The 17,740-nt window shown below is 42.0% G+C and overlaps 1 protein-coding gene across 1 annotated transcript in view; it reads right to left on the reverse strand.

The window, feature by feature from the left end:
* Positions 1-2,504: 2,504 nt before the first annotated feature.
* Positions 2,505-17,740, reverse strand: part of LOC149238033 (actin-depolymerizing factor-like) — a 31,819-nt gene continuing 16,583 nt past the window's right edge. Inside the window, exon 4 of the mRNA XM_089369451.1 lies at positions 2,505-2,561. Within this exon, the coding sequence (XP_089225577.1) occupies positions 2,505-2,561 (57 nt within the window). The remainder of the gene's footprint in view (positions 2,562-17,740) is intronic.

Below are 17,740 nucleotides of genomic sequence, written 5' to 3' on the forward strand. Positions count from 1 at the left end.
ACGAGTTGGATGAAGGAGCCATACCAATGCACCGGATGCAACGGGGAAAGATTTCGCTTCAGCGAGATGTCACCATGGGGTGCATGCACACCATCACGGACAACCAAGCTTGGCATCATCTCACCACCTTCGCCATCACAAGCATGTCAAAGAGTTGGTCTCATCACAATAGACCGAGTGTCAGTGATGTCTTTCATGGCTTGCTCAAGCCATGTTGTCTCACATAAGTACATGTACATTGTAATGAGATGTATTGTCAAGTGTAAGTTGAGTATCGATAGTTGGATGTAACAATCATAGAGTATATGAAGAGTCATGAGGGTAGATGAACTGTCACAAAAGGGAATGTCAAGGGTCACCCCACCCTTCGCTATAAATAGCCCCTCATAACTCATTGTAAAGGCTTTTGGTTAGCGAAGCTTTTGATAAGACTATCTTGGAGAGAGCTTGGACAGTATTGTAATAAGCGTTGGCTTCTCCACTGCATAGAGCTAGTACATCTCTTTGGAGGAGCAGACAGATGTGACTGTAACGTTCCACTATTGGGACTAGCAGTTGAACATGAATGTATTGTATGACCGAAACTTACACTTCTTTATATAATAAGAGCTAGCATGTTTCATGCATATGTTGTATTCTATTCCAGCTATCTTGTTTACTCTAAATGGCATATGTATTTGCTTTCTCACGCATGCATGTATGGACTATTATGTATGAGTATGTATGAATCCTTCTGAAATGTGTTTTTGGTTTAACCATCACTTTGGATTGCCAGCTAACTTGCTTTCCAGCTTGTGATGCATCTTCACTCGTGTTTTCCCTTCCCATCCGAGTACTATTATAGGTTTCCAAGGGGTGCACTCATATCGATCCCCATGTGTTAGAACCTCTCATGCACCTTCCTTAACTCAATGCAGTTATCACACCCTTGCTACCAACAGAGTTATCTTACTTGCCTCTGTGTGAAATTGTGGTCAAGGCATTACCATATGACCCAATGTTGGGGCTCCTACACCAAACGGTCTAAGGTCTAATTGGGACTTCTTACCGAGGAGATTCCCTTATATTTTGGCAGGTCCAACACCGTCAACATTTTGGCACTAAAAGGAGGGCCAGATGACAAGCTATGTCCTCACATCTATTTTGAATCTCTACACACTTATCATGACTAACTACCAAGTTTCTCTTCCAGAATGTATGTCTTATGGAAACAATTTCATCATCTCGGAAAAGCTTTTGGATAACTTGTCTCATAAAAAATTTGATGGTGGAGGCTACGTAGCCTTGGTTAGGCACGCAGTTCGAATTGTAGGCTCATGTGAAAGACATGGATTCCTTGAAGAATACATGAGATGCATGTTGTTCGTCTACACGTTTTGAGGACACCCAATGCACTGGTGTGCCACGATGCCTGTAAAATCTATTCATTCTCTTGCTCATTTGGTCGCAGAGATAGACCATGCTTTCAATCACTTTAACTATAAAGAACTCAACAAAGAAATTCCAGAATTACGAAAGCACTCGATGAATCCGTTGAAAACTTTTACACATGCTTTTGTAATCTTGCATACCAATTCCCCGAAGATGATATTGATTGGGAATTTCTTGATGGAATATTTGAGTATCTTCTTCACATATCCGAACCTCGCTCAGCACACTTTGGTGATGGAGCTATACAATCACAGGCAGGCATAGTTGCTATCACAAGTGACTGTCTGCCTTCACCTCATCAAACAACTCCACCACCATGGAGTGACATGGGAGATCATGCACACACATATGTTGAACTGTCACATCCTCCCACCCCACCTTCTCTTGAGATTTGCACAGATTTGGCTTGCAAGCTTGTTGGTTGTCATGTGGATTCATTCCCTCGACCTCTGTCCTTGCATTCTGTTGATCCTCCAGATTGTATTGTCTTGTTTTTTTCCATTCTAGACTCCTCACCTGTTGTGAACAAGGATGAATTTTTCGATGGAGTTGGTGTTATGCAGCAAACCTGCGCCATCATTCATGATGAGTGTTGGATCTAAAATGTGGATGAAAATTAGAGTTTCATTTACTATCAATCTTGGTAGGTAAACTTCGAGGATCATCCAATATATATGGACTTAGAGACAAACTAAACTAAGCTAGGTGAATAAATGCCAAAGCTCCCTTATAGAAGGTCATTCATTGGGATCTCCAACACCTATTTAGTCATTTAATCAAAATGAAATCTAAAGACATTGTGACAAGCGTAAGAAATATTAAAATTCCCTTACGGGAGACTATTCATTAATATTTCTAATCATCTTAATCAACAAATTAACTATTTAAACTAATGAAATTAAACATTAAATAACAAATCATATTGATTGAAAGAAACATTAATACTTTCTTACGAAAGGTCATTCATTAATATTTCAAACATATGAACCTAATGAAATTTACAAACAAACATAAAATGAAAGCTTACCAAAATAAAAGTGTACTTGCTAGACAATGGGGACCCTTCCAAGGATTCACAAGCACATCAAAAGAGAAGCCAAATGTAGAAGTGTTATAGACATATTTGGGCACTGCAACACCAATAACATATGTCAATAAACAAAGGGCTCTAGAACCCCTAAAAGTGTTGTTTTCTCCCTGAAAAACTGCTCAGAACTGGTCAAAATTGGACCATACAGACTACTCCATGCTGAGGGTGTGATGCATCTCACTTGCTACACACAAAGGGTGTGATGCATACTGAAAAGCCCTTCTGTAGGGTGCGATGAGAGAGAGCAAACAAATGGCAGAGGCAGTTTGCTAGGTGGAAACTCAAAGAATCTTCTAGAAACTACTTATATGACACTTGCCTCTTTGAATTCGCCCAGGGATGAGTAAGAGATCATAAAATCTCCAAGTGGAACCAAGAAATATAAGTGAAATGACACTAATCAAAATCCCAGAAGCTGACTCACTCTCCTGCAAACATCTATATATGGATCCCTCATCCTAGAGATCCAGAGGTTGTAATTTTGTAATTTGTAAGTGCTGTTGGTTTCACTTTGAGACATTGTATTGTTGGGTGATCTTGCTTTTTATGAGGTGAAGAGGGCTTTCATGCTGGGAGGATGATGCTAGATCAGACAGCTTGGTTGTAATCTTCTCTTCTACTACTTCCATCAATAAAGCTATTTGAGTTTTCCTCCATATACTTGTATATCTTTGAATCTTGTATTTATATATGCATTTGGTATGGTTAATGTAAATCTGATCCTATATTGTTTGTGGTTATAGATCTCTATGATTTGATGGCATTTTGCTACTTTGACTCTATAGGTGTTCTTTGAAGTGGGACAAGTGAGAAAGGAGTGGTGAAAGCTCTATCAAGGGAGAGAGGAAACAAGCAAGGAGACTAGCGAGAGACTGAGGTTGGTACTCTCTGCTTCTCTCTCATCTAGCTCTCATAAAGGAAAACACAAGTAACTTTGGTTTGTTTGTTTCTAAGATAGCTACTTGTCTTAGTGGGACTAGCAGCTCTGAATGGACACTAGTTTTCCCGATAACAAAATGGTGACTCTGCTGGGGAGCGAATAGTTTGTTTGTATTGTTACTGTTGTTTACTTTATAAACTACAGATGGAGCCTGAAGTTAAGCCAGCTAGCCTTCCAACTGCTTTTGCTATGCAACTGCAAATTAGATCAACGTTGCTTCAATCAATCTCCAGGTAGTTTAAGAACTAAACATCTAACTTGGAAACATCCTAAGTGCCCTGGTGGTAGCTCAAATAACCTCATTAGATTAGCCCCTATACTTTGTGTTTACTGCCTATCAAAAGCTCAGCCTAAACCCTTGAACTTAGCTGCAAACTGTGAGTGAAAACCAAGCTCAGTCTCGTCCCTAGACCATTGTACTGTCTCTTAGTGGGAAACTGGATGCATCGCACCTCCTGTGTGTTGCAGGTGAGATGCATCCCTGTTTCCCTATGTTACAGGTGCGATGATTGAGTGAGATTGTTTCTGCATCCAGTTTTTTCTCTTTTCTTCATTGTCTTCAGCTTTATTCAGTAGTTTTGTTGTCTATGATCAATATATCACTGTTGAAACCTTCTTCCTTTGCATTATTCAGCCTCCATTAATAAAGAATTGTAAATGTTTTTTTATGTATTTTTCATCATTTACAGTTATCCTTTACAAATAGTAGCTTAATCGAACTGTCATCTTTTGATCTGAAAGTGTCACAATGATTGTTTTCAGTCAAGAAAAAGAGTGTTGTAAAGTCTTCCTCTTTTAGATAGTCGATTACACTTTTTCCATTGTGCTTGATTTTGAAATTATTAGTATTTCAAGTGTCAAAAGCAGTTTTAAATTCGAAATTGCAAAGTGTCGTCTTAGTCTTCCTTTCGTTTTGAAAAGAGAAAATTGTTAGCACTGTTGCTTTGAAAGAAAATAGTTCAAATCTGTACTTAGTTTTCTTTTGCCATTATCACATTAAGGAAACTGAAAAACAAATACATGCATGTGCATTTGCATTTAGACTGCATGTGGAAATTTATTTAGGAAAAGTGCATCTAGTGGGTGCTCTCTGCTCTATGTTGAAAGAATTTTATTTCTCTTTCCTTAGTAGCTAGGATTTTTATTGCTAAAAGAAAGTAAACGACTATTTATCATCTTAGATTGCATATTTAGGAATTGTATATCTACATCACGTGGTGAACCTTAAAGGAAAACTTCTTAAGAAAGAACAACTGTAAATAAACTCCAATGAACATAAAAACGCTTTGGAACCTAACGCATAACATCTAGAAGTCTAGGCTAGAGACGTATTTCGGCGTCGTAAAGCCTGGTAACTATCGTTTTCATTGTAGGTCGGGTGATTCCTCCTCTTTGATATGACAAGTGCCAGTACGGACTTGTGCTCCCACGTACCATCAAGTATATATTGGGAGACCACAATAGGCTATATCCTTTATCCTTAGGAAGCCGTGTTTGCCACCCTATCAATCGCAATGCACTGAACACATCATTCGGGAATACTGACTGCCGTACGTAAAAAGTATTCTGTAGTTTTGCGATTGTTTTGGTAATCCCTCTGTCTAGATTTCTAGAGTAGTCACTTTCGTTCCTTTTCAAACTCCTTCAAAGAAAAATTCCATCTAAGAACTTGTCACTTTAGGCTCATTAAAAATCGAAGGCGACTAGAATCATCTTTAACTTTTTCTCGACTCTTAAAAATTGAAAAAGCAAGTTGTGTCAAAGCATCATAAAATTTATTTTAATTCAAAATAACATCACCGTTCCCTCATTGGTCTTAGGTTGAAAAAATGGAGTCTAGCAATCAAGGATTTCCCCTTGGGGGGAAATCCTAGTCCCTTCTCCTCTTGGGGAGATGTTGGTGCTCCACACATGGCTACATTGTCCCTTCCAGGACTCATAATTGGCCTGCCAGTCTGGCTTTTCTAGACCTCTGTCATTCAAAACACTGTAAATCCTCAACAATCAAATTAGAAATTAGATGATACTGAAGTTTCTCCCCCACCTTCTACTTCTTTTGTTTCTCCCTCTCCTTCTTCCTCTTCGCTTGGTGAAACTAGTAACACTAAAAACCAAGTAACTGAGAAGAAGAAGAAAGGGAAGGAGAGGAAGAAGAAGCCAATGGCGAAAGGGGGCAATCATGCATCATCTGGTGAAAATCCACACACTGCACATTCCAAACCTAAATCTCCATGTGTCATTTGCAAGGGAGACCACTATCATCAAGATTGTCCCTGCATCCCGCAGATCTTAAGGGACTGGTCTCCCCATTTGCACAATCTGGTGTCTTCAACCTCTGACGATCATGTTGAGAGTACACCATCAACTAGTGAAAATGAAGTCAATGGACAAAAAGGAAGATCTAAATTTCCTTGTAGGCTGTGTGAAGTCGATCATGCCCTCCACCGTTGTCCCTTCTTGGACGAAGCTAAAAAAATCTTGGATAACCGTCCTGCTTCACCGCAGCGACTTCCTCCTGGATACAAGAAACTCTTGCCAAGTCCATTGCTAGTTGAAAATCCGACTGACACACCTCAATTGTTGGTCAAAGCATCTATCATTGAAGACAAACCCTTTGAGTCCACACTAGACCAAAGTCAATAGGTTGAGACGGAAGTCGACCCAATCTTGTCTTCAGAGGTCCACCTTTAAATGATACAGTAACCAAAGAGAATGAGAACGACACCGTTCAAATTCTTTTAGTTACATAGAATCTGATGAACATGGGGACAAGCTACCCATTCCTTTACTGCAGGAAGGAATTTCGTCAGAGATTCATCTGGCCATTTATTCGGTCCCTCCTCCAAGCAATCTAGCCGTTTCCTTCGATTGGAATCTACTACGGAGACCCCGCCTACCATCTAATGTACCATTTCAAATCATAGTACAAGCTTACAGAATGATCATGGCTGGTACTATCATAGATGAAGGGGCTTTTGTGAGTATCCTTTCCTCAATTTCTTGGAAAGCACTTGGTTCGCCATCGCTTCTTCCTGAGATTTGAAATATGTCAGGCTTCAATAAAGAAACCAGTTGACCATTAGGGATCCTTCCAAATGTGCCTATTACTTTGAGAAGGAAAACTGTTCATCTAAATGTGATGGTAGTCCAAGGGCCACTAGATTAAAATCTACTCCTTGGACATGACTACATTTACAACATGGGAGCTATTGTTTTCTCACTCTTTCGGGTGATGTGTTTTCCATATGAAGGCAGAATGGTCCAATTCGTTGACCAGATTTCATTCCCTGGTTCAAACATAGCTACTAGTAAAATTTCATCCCTAACTGGTCTCTTTACACAAGGAATGTCTCATCAACCTCTAGTCCATCCACCTGATGAGCGCGAGTGATTCGGTGAATGTGACTAAACCCAGGGGGCATGCACCCTGGTCTGCTTTGGCAGGAAAACCCCAGATATAAGATGTTTTTTCTTGTAGGATATATGACCAATTTGACACACCTGTCCATTTAGGAAAATGGGATTAGTCTAGAAATATCATTTCCTCATCAAAGGTTATGTGATTGGAACTGACACCATTCACCTTTGTCCATTTTGATGGACAAAGCCAAGGAAGTGTTTTGTCTGCTACGCGGATGGAACAATATTGCTAATGCAAGAACTTCCATATGGTAACCTGGAAACTTTACTCTTTTTTATATTTGGGGGCATGCAAACCTTTTTGTACGCAAGTGAAAAGTGACCAACGTAACTCTAACCCCGTAGTTTTACTAACTTTAACTGCTTAAGTTAGGTGATTGGTTTGATCCACCATTCACCTTTGCCAGGACCAATGGAAACGACAAAGCAAAGGAGACTGTTTCCCACCGAAAGACTATCCTACCTAACCTTAGTATTTCTTTAACCCTTAAGACAGTAGTTGGTCGTTCCTAGCTTGCATACAAAAGGCTTTGGAGCAAAGTTGCGCATGGGGCAAGATCCCTAAAAAATGAACCTACTAATGAGAGACATATTATACTACTAGCACGAGCAAGTTTACGCGAAGTTCAAGCTCATTAAAAAATAAACCTAGCAATGAGCATATGTTCCCCCAAAGTTCAAGCTCATTAAAAAATGAATCCACCTTCGGTAAATAACCTTTTTGATTGCATAGCTATCAACTTTTGAACCTTGGTTGTGTTCTTACCATCACCTCCATTATTTTTTATCTGATTATATGCCTCCAATTGATTGTTCACCCTTTTGAGGAACAGTTGTGACGAGTGATTCTATTAGCCACCTTCTTTACACTGTCATGATTGAAAAGTTCCAAACCTTACTTGGAACCAATTTCTATCCAAAAACATCACTCGCTCCTCAAAAAACGAGTCTTCATTAAGCTCTTTTTAGACTCGTAAAATATGAAAAGATTGCCGAGAAATTGGCCTCTCCAGCTTGTTAAAGTCATTGGAAGTCCCATCCCTCCACTATATTTTAATCTTTTTGGACCTGAGGAATCATTACACACAAAAATCGAGCGCTTGTCTTTTTCGGCTCGCAAAAGTGATCGGAAATGTCATCCCTTTCGTATTATTTTATACTTATTCGGACTTAAGGGATTATACTATGAAAAAGGACTACTAGAGTTTCCTTTCCGTCTCTTTTCAGACTCTCTAAAATTGAAAAGGACCGAGTTATCTTTGTTGTTAAACTCGTTAAAACAATAGCTATAAACTTGTCCATTCAAACAAGAGCGAATTTCACTGTCGCTAGGCTCGCTAAAACATAGCGACACGTTTGCCCGAAGGGGAAATTATAGAACAAGCATATGTTATCCTCCTCAAGCTTGACAAAAATAAATAGGTACTGGTCAATAATGACTGGGGAAAAAGGGAAGAAAACTTTAATAACTTCATTGGTAGCAGGTCGCTCTTGAACATGACACTTTCTCTCTATCACCGTGATTGAGTCGAGTTGGGTTATTCCGTTCATCGGTCATATCACCATTGGTCCTCCATACCATCCATTTTGGGGTTAACAATACCAATCCATTCTAGTGTCGCCGATATGTTCAAGAGAAGTCACTCAGAGAATTCACCAACCCAACTAACGTCTCATCTGTTGCAATACCTTAACGCTCCATTCTTTCATGACTACCACCCTAAACCTTGTATCATCAAATTGTTTTCACCTTTACAAAATCATTTGCTCCGTTCCATGTCGTAGATGTGGGATTCATTAAGGCCCTCCTATGACAGGTCACTTCTTGTCAACATCAGCTCATTATCCAAGAAGTTGACTTAAGAACAACCCTTTCAGTACTTTGAAGCTTGCATGCCTCAATGGCAAGTTTCTCACTTCCAGCGATAGGTTTACATCAATGGCCTTCAACTGAAAGATTTTGCATGGTGTTTGACATTGACTCATGTATTCACACCATGTGAATTGTACTATAGTACCTTGAGGGTCATCATCATTATTGGTGATTACTCTCGCGCCTGTTAATAGCTTACATCATTGGCTGGTAATCAGGTGATGTCTTTCCATGTTTGACATTAGAACATCTTTTCACATGGATCGACATGTACTTCAGGTGAATATTGAACGAGTTTGAAGACCCCGTATCTATTTCCATCCATCCGAGCTGTGATATATTCAGGAAATAAAGACATCAAATGTACATCATAGTTTCACAGATAGTCATCCAAGCTAAGGGATGATGACTCTACCAGAATCATCAGTCTGCCACACAGACGATTGTCTGTCCTATGTACATGAAAATGAATTTATAAAGTTGAGCATGGGAATGCCCGCCTCAGCTAGATCATGAAAATATTACAAAGATAATGTATTGTATTGTATCTTATTACAGGTAACCTTCTAGTTCGAAAAACCTCGGATCCTCATGATAAAGCATTTCACCTAACATCAGAAGATTTACGACCTCATGCTTTAGGGGGAAACTATTGTAGACATATTTGGGCACCGAAACCCCAATCACATATGTCAATAAACCAAGGGCTCTAGAACCCATAAAAGTGTTGTTTCATACCCTAAAGGATCAAGGTCAATTGATTGCATCATTTCCCAGAAATTATCCTTGAAAAACTACTTAGAACTAGTCAAAATTAGACCATATAGACTGGTCCATGCTGAGGGTGTGATGCATCTCACCTGCTGCACACAAAGGGTGCGATACATACTGAAAATCCCTTCTGTAGGGTGTGATGAATGAGAGCAGACAAATGGCAGAGGCAATTTGCTAGGTGGAAACTCAAAGAATCTTTTAGAAACTGCTCATATGACACTTGCCTCTCTGAATTTGCCCAGGGATGAGTAAGAGATCATAAAATCTCCAACTGGAACAAAGAACTATTAGTGAAATGACACTAATCAAAATCCCAGAAGCTAACTCACTCTCCTGCAAACATCTATATATGGATCCCTCATCATAGAGATCCGGAGGCTAGAATTTTGTAATTTGAAAGGAAGTGTTGTTGGTTTTTCTTTGAGACATTGTATTGTTGGGTGATCTTGCTTTTTATGAGGTGAAGAGGGCTTTCATGTTGGGAGGATGATGCTGGATTAGACAACTTGGTTGTAATCCTCTCTGTTGGAGAGGCAAATCCCCTCTATGGATAGAGGCGATCCCTACTAGCCCAGAGTGGGTCTAGCAACAATCAGTCAATGCTACTATGCAAGTTCCTAATTGCAATTAAAAGGTAGGCAAGAACACCTACTTGGATTCCAGCGTTGTTGTTTGATTAAGAGATGCCACCTTCGCTCCTCCGCTCTGGCTGGTCACGATCTTCCGCGATCTCCGCGAATAGATATCTGCACACACGAAGAGGAAACAAACACAAGCGTGAAATCTAATAAAAGCAACTATACATCAGTCAGAAAGGATGTAATTCACATTAACCATTGCATAGACAAATGAGAATGGAACAATAATAGTAGTCATCTATTATTAATCAAGCAGAGAAGAGTACAACCAAATGTTCTGACGTCGGTATCCTTCTCAGGAGGGGCTAGTCAGCAAGTGTCTCAAGCATTCACCTTTGGAAATGATTCTCCCAAGACAAGAAACTCTCTCTCTCACACAAGCAACACAAAACAACCTTCCCTAAGCTATCAAGCACTTCCACACTTATCACACCAACTACCTATAGTAGCAGCAATCTGAGCACTATAAGCTCCACACAATCCAAGCTATTCCAAACTCCAAACTAGCTGCTCATGGCAATGGTGGAGGTTTAAATAGGAGAAGGAGTCTCCATGAATGGTGGGAGGATGAGCTTATCTCCAAGGAAGGTGGCTCAAATGACGAACAGACATGCCATAGAAGGGAGGGTGACATTTACATGGCCAACAACCAGGTCTAGAGTCATCTGGAAGGCCGGCTGTTAGAACAAACTCGCCCAAACTGGATCAGCGCGGGTCCATAACTGCACTGGAGCGCTGACATCGCAGCTGAATAACAAAGAAGGTCATGTCAGTGCGATCAGATATGAATAACAAATGCGTTGGCTCATGAAATTTGATCAGCGCGGAAAACACATGTGCTTCCGCGCTGACAGCGCATTCGGTCTGTTATGGAGCGCCCATCAGCGCGGTTATTTGGCCAAAAGTCGCGCTGATAGCAAAAACTTTGGCAAAGTGGGTCATTTGGCCAGATTAGAGGGCATGAGCATGATGGATTTGAATTCATGACACAGTAGTGAGACTGACAGGGAGACAGTGACAAATTACTGTGTAACAGATGCCCCCTAAAGCATGAAGCCCGAGAGAGTGGGAGGGGTGAAATGCTTTACAAAACTACTGAACTGGAACACCACCAGGAAGGACCTGCACGTATGTACAACTGATATCTCAATTACATGTAGTCTAGGCATGGGTGCAGCCATCCAAAAGACATACGAAGAAGGTCTGTGGTATGGACGCAGCCACCCAGCTGAAGAGACCATGATGATAAGAAGGTATGGTCGCAGCCATCCAAAGACTCAGGTATGGGCGCAACCATCCATAAATGAGTCATGTAATAATAACCACAAAATCGCAGCCTGGTTCGCAACAGACAAAAACCAGCGTCTTGCGCTCCATCCCAACCCGAACAAAGTACAAGTCCAAGCATGTGAATACATGAGCTGAAGTCGAACATGCGTGAACATCGTCTGATTACCAGCCAATAGTGAAAACTGTTAACAGATGCGAGAGGTACCACCAATAATGACAATGGTCCTCAAGGTACTTATAGGTACAATCCGCGGCGTGTGAATCAATGAGTTGGTGTCGAACACCCGCAGAATCATCCGATCGGAGGCCAATGATGAAAACCTCACGTCAAACACGAAGAACCTGCCATTGAGGCATGTAGGCTCTAAGGCACCTGAAGGGAGTCTCTAGGTCACTTTCCTGGATAATGAGCTGAAGTCGACAGGAAGTAACTTTGATCGAAGGTGGGCCATAATGTTTCCCACATCATCGACATGAGACAAAGAAGGATAAAATATTTTGTGTGAGACATCAGAGGGAGGTGGTAAGTTTGCAGAGGCCAACTTCTCTTGAACATATCGGCGGCACAACAGCAGATTTGGCAGTATCTGACATCAAATGAGCAGAGGTCATGGTGACAATGGCAATGAGCAGATGAGAGGTCAAATAGGATAACCCAAACCCACGGAGGCTAGTGTAAAACAAGATGAGAAACCCCCACCCAGACACGAATGCAGACGAGTGCCATGTTCAAGAGCGACATACTGCCGACACGACCATTATTATAGTTCCATTTTTCCCACCATTTCTGGCAATTACCTCGATTATTTTTGGGTGACAAGCTTGACGGGGATAGCATATGCTTGGGAAGATGTCATTTCGACGATGTCCTATGTCATTTAAGTTTTAACGAACCTGACAAAGGAAGAACTCGACGTCTTTTCCTGTTTAGAGAGTCTGAAAAGACAACGGAAAAGAAAACTCTAGGGGGGTCCTTTTTCGTAAAGTTGTGTCTCTCGAGCCCGAAAAAGTATAAAACAATGCTCGAAAGAACCGCCCGACCAGTATGATCGAGTACTTTTCATGAGTAGTGATATCGATCTGAAAAAGTAAAAAAGTAATCGGTATCACGTCGTTTCGTAACCATTAACGAACCGGAAACGACAAGGGTCCGACAATCTTTTCATTTTTACACGGTCGGAAAAGGGTTTAAAGACGACCACCTCTTTTTGCTTTTAACGAGTCAAGAGGGATAACTCGGCGATCTTTCCATCTTTAAACGGTCGGAAAAGAGCTGAAAGAAGACCTCCATTTTTATTCTATTTAACGAGTCAAAAAGGGAAAATACTCGGCAATCTTTTCACATTTTACGAGTCAGAAAAGAGCTTAAAGGTGACTCGTCCTAGAGGAACGAGTGGTATAAAAGGTAGCAACTGGTTCCGGTAATGGTGGAACTGCTCAAAACATGTAATGGTCAAGAGGCTGGCTAATAAAACCACTCATCGCTGCGGTTCCTCAGGAAAGGATAAACAACCAAGTGAGAGCATATGATCGGCCAAAGAGATGGTAGCAATGGAATGAAACAACCAAGGCTCATCTAGCAGAATTTAGCAGATAAAGATAGCAATCACGAGATGTAAAATGGGTATGGGTTCATTTTTACACAAGCTTGAACCATGGAGAACTTTGCTTGGACTCGGTTTCATGCTTACACAAGCTTGAAACGAAAAACTATGCTTGTTATAAGTTCGCATGCCCCCAGCATAATGACGCGAATCGAGGTACATGCCCCCCAAGCTTCATTGCATTCAACAAAGTGGATGGAATGAAGGTTCACTCTCGAGATCGATGAAAGACTCGACTTGTATTTTACGAGATCGTAATCAAAAGACTCGATTTTGAAAGGGAGGTGTTTCATTTTTTAATGAGGTTGACACAGTAAAAGAACTATCCTCATAACCCTTGTTTCATTGTTTAACGAGCATGACACAAGATTAGGAACTATGCTCCACTAGACCCAGTTTCATTTTTTTAAGGAGCTTGACACCGGAAAGGAACTATGCTCCAACCAGACCCAATTTCATTTTTTAGGGAGCTTGACATAGGAAAATGAACTATGCTCCGACCAGACTTCATCATAATGAACGGGAAGTGGAGGCCCCCAAGAAAGTGGCTCCAGAGGGAAGGCCGACATCTTGGAATTCAGGACCTAATGCCCCCAGGACACTATGCACGACGGTGTCATCACTGGATACAGGCACGAGGTAGGTGGCCACGTAGTTGATCTGCGGTGAGGTAGATGCAACTGGTGGATGGAAACCAGGAGGGACGGATAAGTGCGCCGGAGGGGCTTGTGGACGAACGAACAATAATTGATCGAACACCACTATTCTCCCATCGTGTGGAAAGCAAACCACACGGAAAAGTGAAGAAACAAGGGCTCCCATGGCATACACATAGTCACGACCAAGGAGAAGACTGAAGTCTAAAGAACCTTGGGTAACTGAGATGTCTATATAGACAGTCTTGCCCCCCAAAGTAATAGGAAACTTTGGGAGGATCCCTAATGGCTGACTCGTTCCTTCGTCAAACGCGGTGAGATGCGGTGCGACAGGTACAAGCGATGGAGAACCCAAAGCTCGCCAAGTAGTAACGGGCATAAGACTAACCGATGCTCCTTCATCTAACACAGTGCCAGGCAGCACCGTATTGCAGGCATAGGCGGTGACCCAGAAAGGCACATGGGATGGAAGGGGAGGGGTAGTCAAATGACTCCAATCAAAGGAAATAACCGAACTACTTGGTGGGGGAACCATATGGTTGCCCCCCTGCTCGGAAAGAACCGACTTTGAATCCTCTGGAGAGGTTGGGGTGGGAACACCCTTATCAAGCTCTGGAGGATTTGACGAGACGAGAAGAACATGAGAACTTTGCTCTTCCGAAACAGAGTGCTAGAGAGGAGGTGAACTCGAATCAACACCCTTTCCGACCAACGGTGAGTCTGGAACAGGCTGGGAACAGCCGGTTTCGGGAAGAGGGGGCTGGACAAGAGAAGAATCTAAAGAAATCTCTCGGTCAGCAGGGACGCGATCTGCAGTCGCAGAAAGACGTTGATAACCAGCAGGAAATGGATTCGGAGGAGCAGCAAGACTTTCCAACACAGCAGAGGCTTTATCCATGAGTGGACAAAGGTGAAGGGGATGTTTGCCTTCACAAAGTCGACAGGGGATTCGAAGCTTCCCTTTCTCCTTACCATTCCCAACTGATGAGGTAGCATCGCCATGATCATCAGTGGACGATGAAGGGCGGGCCGGATCGTGAGACCAAACTTCTAATACCCTGGGAATGCCAGGACAATCACGAAGCAGATGGTCCTCCTGGTATAATCGACAAGGAAACTTGACCTTCCGCGGAGGAGCAGAAGGTGACCCGACTTCAGGTATACTGGAGTGGATAGCTGGACTTGAGGGGGGAACTGTGTGTGTAAGCTCTCCCTTAGAGGACTTCTTCTTCTTGGTCTTCTTCTTCTTCTTCTTAGCCACCTGGTTACTTACATTGAGAGTTTCACCAGGCGAAGTACAAGAGGAAGACGTAGAAGTAGGCGTTGAAGGGGAGAGATCCTCCTTAAGGTCAACATGACGTTGTTCAGGTCGAGGGACTAATGGACTAACAACCGATACGATAGGGACCAAAGAGGTTGAAAACAACCACACAGGCAACCCGACAGTTAACCCTGGTAGGGACAACGTCGCCATATATGGAGCACCAACATTCCCAAGAGGAGGGAATTGTCCTGGATTCCCATCAGAGGGGGAACCTGGGTTAGTGAATCCCGGAAAAGTTGCCATAGCAAACGAAAACGAAACCTACTCAAGCTAACGCACACAAGATCTAACCAGGTGATGTTATCGTGGCCGAATAAATTTCTAAGACACAGGAACCAAACTTGACCTTTTCATGTTTCAAGAGTCGAGAAAAGGACGAAAAGATGACTCCAGTCTCCTTCGAATGTTTAATGAGCACGAAGTGACAAGACGCTCACAGGCACCTTTTCATTTAGGGAGTCCAAAAAGGATCAAAAGTGACTACTCTGGAGACTCTAGGTATAGGGTTTACCAGGCGACCCGTAAAACTGCTTATACACCTTAGCAATCGTATGAGAGCCAAGGACTTTCCGTACTGCAGTCAATCTTCCCGAATGCTCTGTTCGGTGCGTTACGGTTCACAAGGCGGCAGACTCGGCTTCCTATGGATAAAGGATAAAAGCCTAGTGGGGTCTCCCTATATACGCGACGGTACGTGGGAGCACAGTCCGTGTTAGACCACTATCGAGTCACAGAAGGAGGAATCACCCAACCATAATGTGAAACAACAGTGACTATGTTTAAAGACGCCGGAACATGTCTCTAACCTAGACCTCTAGATATTTGCATTTAGTTCCAATGCATTTTTAGGTTAATTCAGTTCATTTTATGGTTGATCTTGAATTGAGTTTCGATTTCAGGTCCTATCGTGTGTTCTCTCACAATTACCTAGATGCAAACTACATGCCAAAGAATACCATTTTGTTCGATGAATTCTAGCTATGAGAAGGTAAAGAATTTTTTGATCAAACAAAACGAACACGAGCAATCAAACAACCTAATGCAGCTAAAAGCAAGGAAAGGAAACTTTTCTTTTGAAAATGCGAATCAATGAAATGTTCTTTTCCTTTTCAATTCTCGAAAGCAAAGCTACTAGTTTGATTTTCTTTCAATGGCACAAAGCATCCAAATGAATTTTGAGGGACAGGAACACCAAGCAAATCACTTAATGAAAGCACTCAAAGTTCCCAAAACATCCAAAAAAGATCTCCAAATCAAAAGGAAAAACCAAGTTCCGCACGAGCTATGTGATCTAAGCTCGGCAAGACAAACAGGAATTCAAACAAGGAAGAAGCAAAAACCGCTCGGAAACACAACCAAAAACACTTCAACAATCACTGAACAAGTGTAAAAAACAAATCTGAAGTTGGCTGGTCAAACAAGAGAACAAGATCCCTACGGAAGGCTCGACACACACACGGCCACTAGATGCCCTAGGGCTAGAGTGTGAAATCAATGGAGAAGAGCAAACACCCGGAGGATGAGAGTTACAACCAGTCAATTAGAGATTCAACACAATCCAGCAACTGTAAAAGTGATGGCCGAAATACAAACCAAGCAGCGAAAGCAAAGAGGAAGGTATTTGCAAAACCGAAAAATGAGCGAAAACGAAACCCTGTGGAACAAGACTTGGCAAACAAGTATCTCAGAGTTCAGGCAATGAAAAACAAGTCATAGACCAAGTGGAGAGAAGAGGGGAAAGTCAAAGCAACAGGTTCAGGAGGCTAATTTGGACAAAAATGAACTCTACAAGATCAGCGCAGGTGGCCTTCAACAACTCGGCGCTGACAAGAGAAGGCCTGTAGCAACTTTGCGCCGTCAGTGCGGAAGGACATGGATTAAGCGCGCTGTCTCAAAAACGAGGTCAGCGCGACTGTTAGTCGTACAGGCGCGATGACAGGGAAAACAAAGCAGCAGGTATGCGACGTCAGCTCGTCTGTTTTGAATTAAACCGCGCTGAGGGTAAAAAATGAGTAGAATCAAAGCAAAAGCTCCCAAACCAAAGGTAGAAACCCTTTAACAATTAAGACACTTCCCAGATGGACCCAGGAAGTCTACAAGCAGAGAATCAATCCCCAAATCTTGAAAAGAGAGAACAATCAAATTCAAACACAAGAATGGACACAAGAGACAAAAGGCTGAACTCCCCAGTGGAGTCGCCAAATTGTTGGAGAGGCAAATCCCCTCTACGGATAGAGGCGATCCCTACTAGCCCAGAGTGGGTCTAGCAACAATCAGTCAATGCTACTATGCAAGTTCCTAATTGCAATTAAAAGGTAGGCAAGAACACCTACTTGGATTCCAGCGCTGTTATTTGATGAAGAGATGCCACCTTCACTCCTCCGCTCTGGCTGGTAACGATCTTCCGCGATCTCCGCGAATAGATACCTGCACACACGAAGAGGAAACAAACACAAGCGTGAAATCTAATAAAAGCAACTATACATCAATCAGAAAGGATGTAATTCACATTAACCATTGCATAGACAAATGAGAATGGAACAATAATAGTAGTCATCTATTATTAATCAAGCAGAGAAGAGTACAACCAAATGTTCTGACGTCGGTATCCTTATCAGGAGGGGCCAGTCAGCAAGTGTCTCAAGCATTCACCTTTGGAAATGATTCTTCCAAGACAAGAAACTCTCTCTCTCACACAAG

The sequence above is a fragment of the Pinus tabuliformis genome, chromosome 8 (assembly GCF_031772625.1).
Source record: "Pinus tabuliformis cultivar Carrire ecotype Pingquan chromosome 8, CPIR1, whole genome shotgun sequence".
NCBI lineage: Eukaryota > Viridiplantae > Streptophyta > Pinopsida > Pinales > Pinaceae > Pinus > Pinus tabuliformis.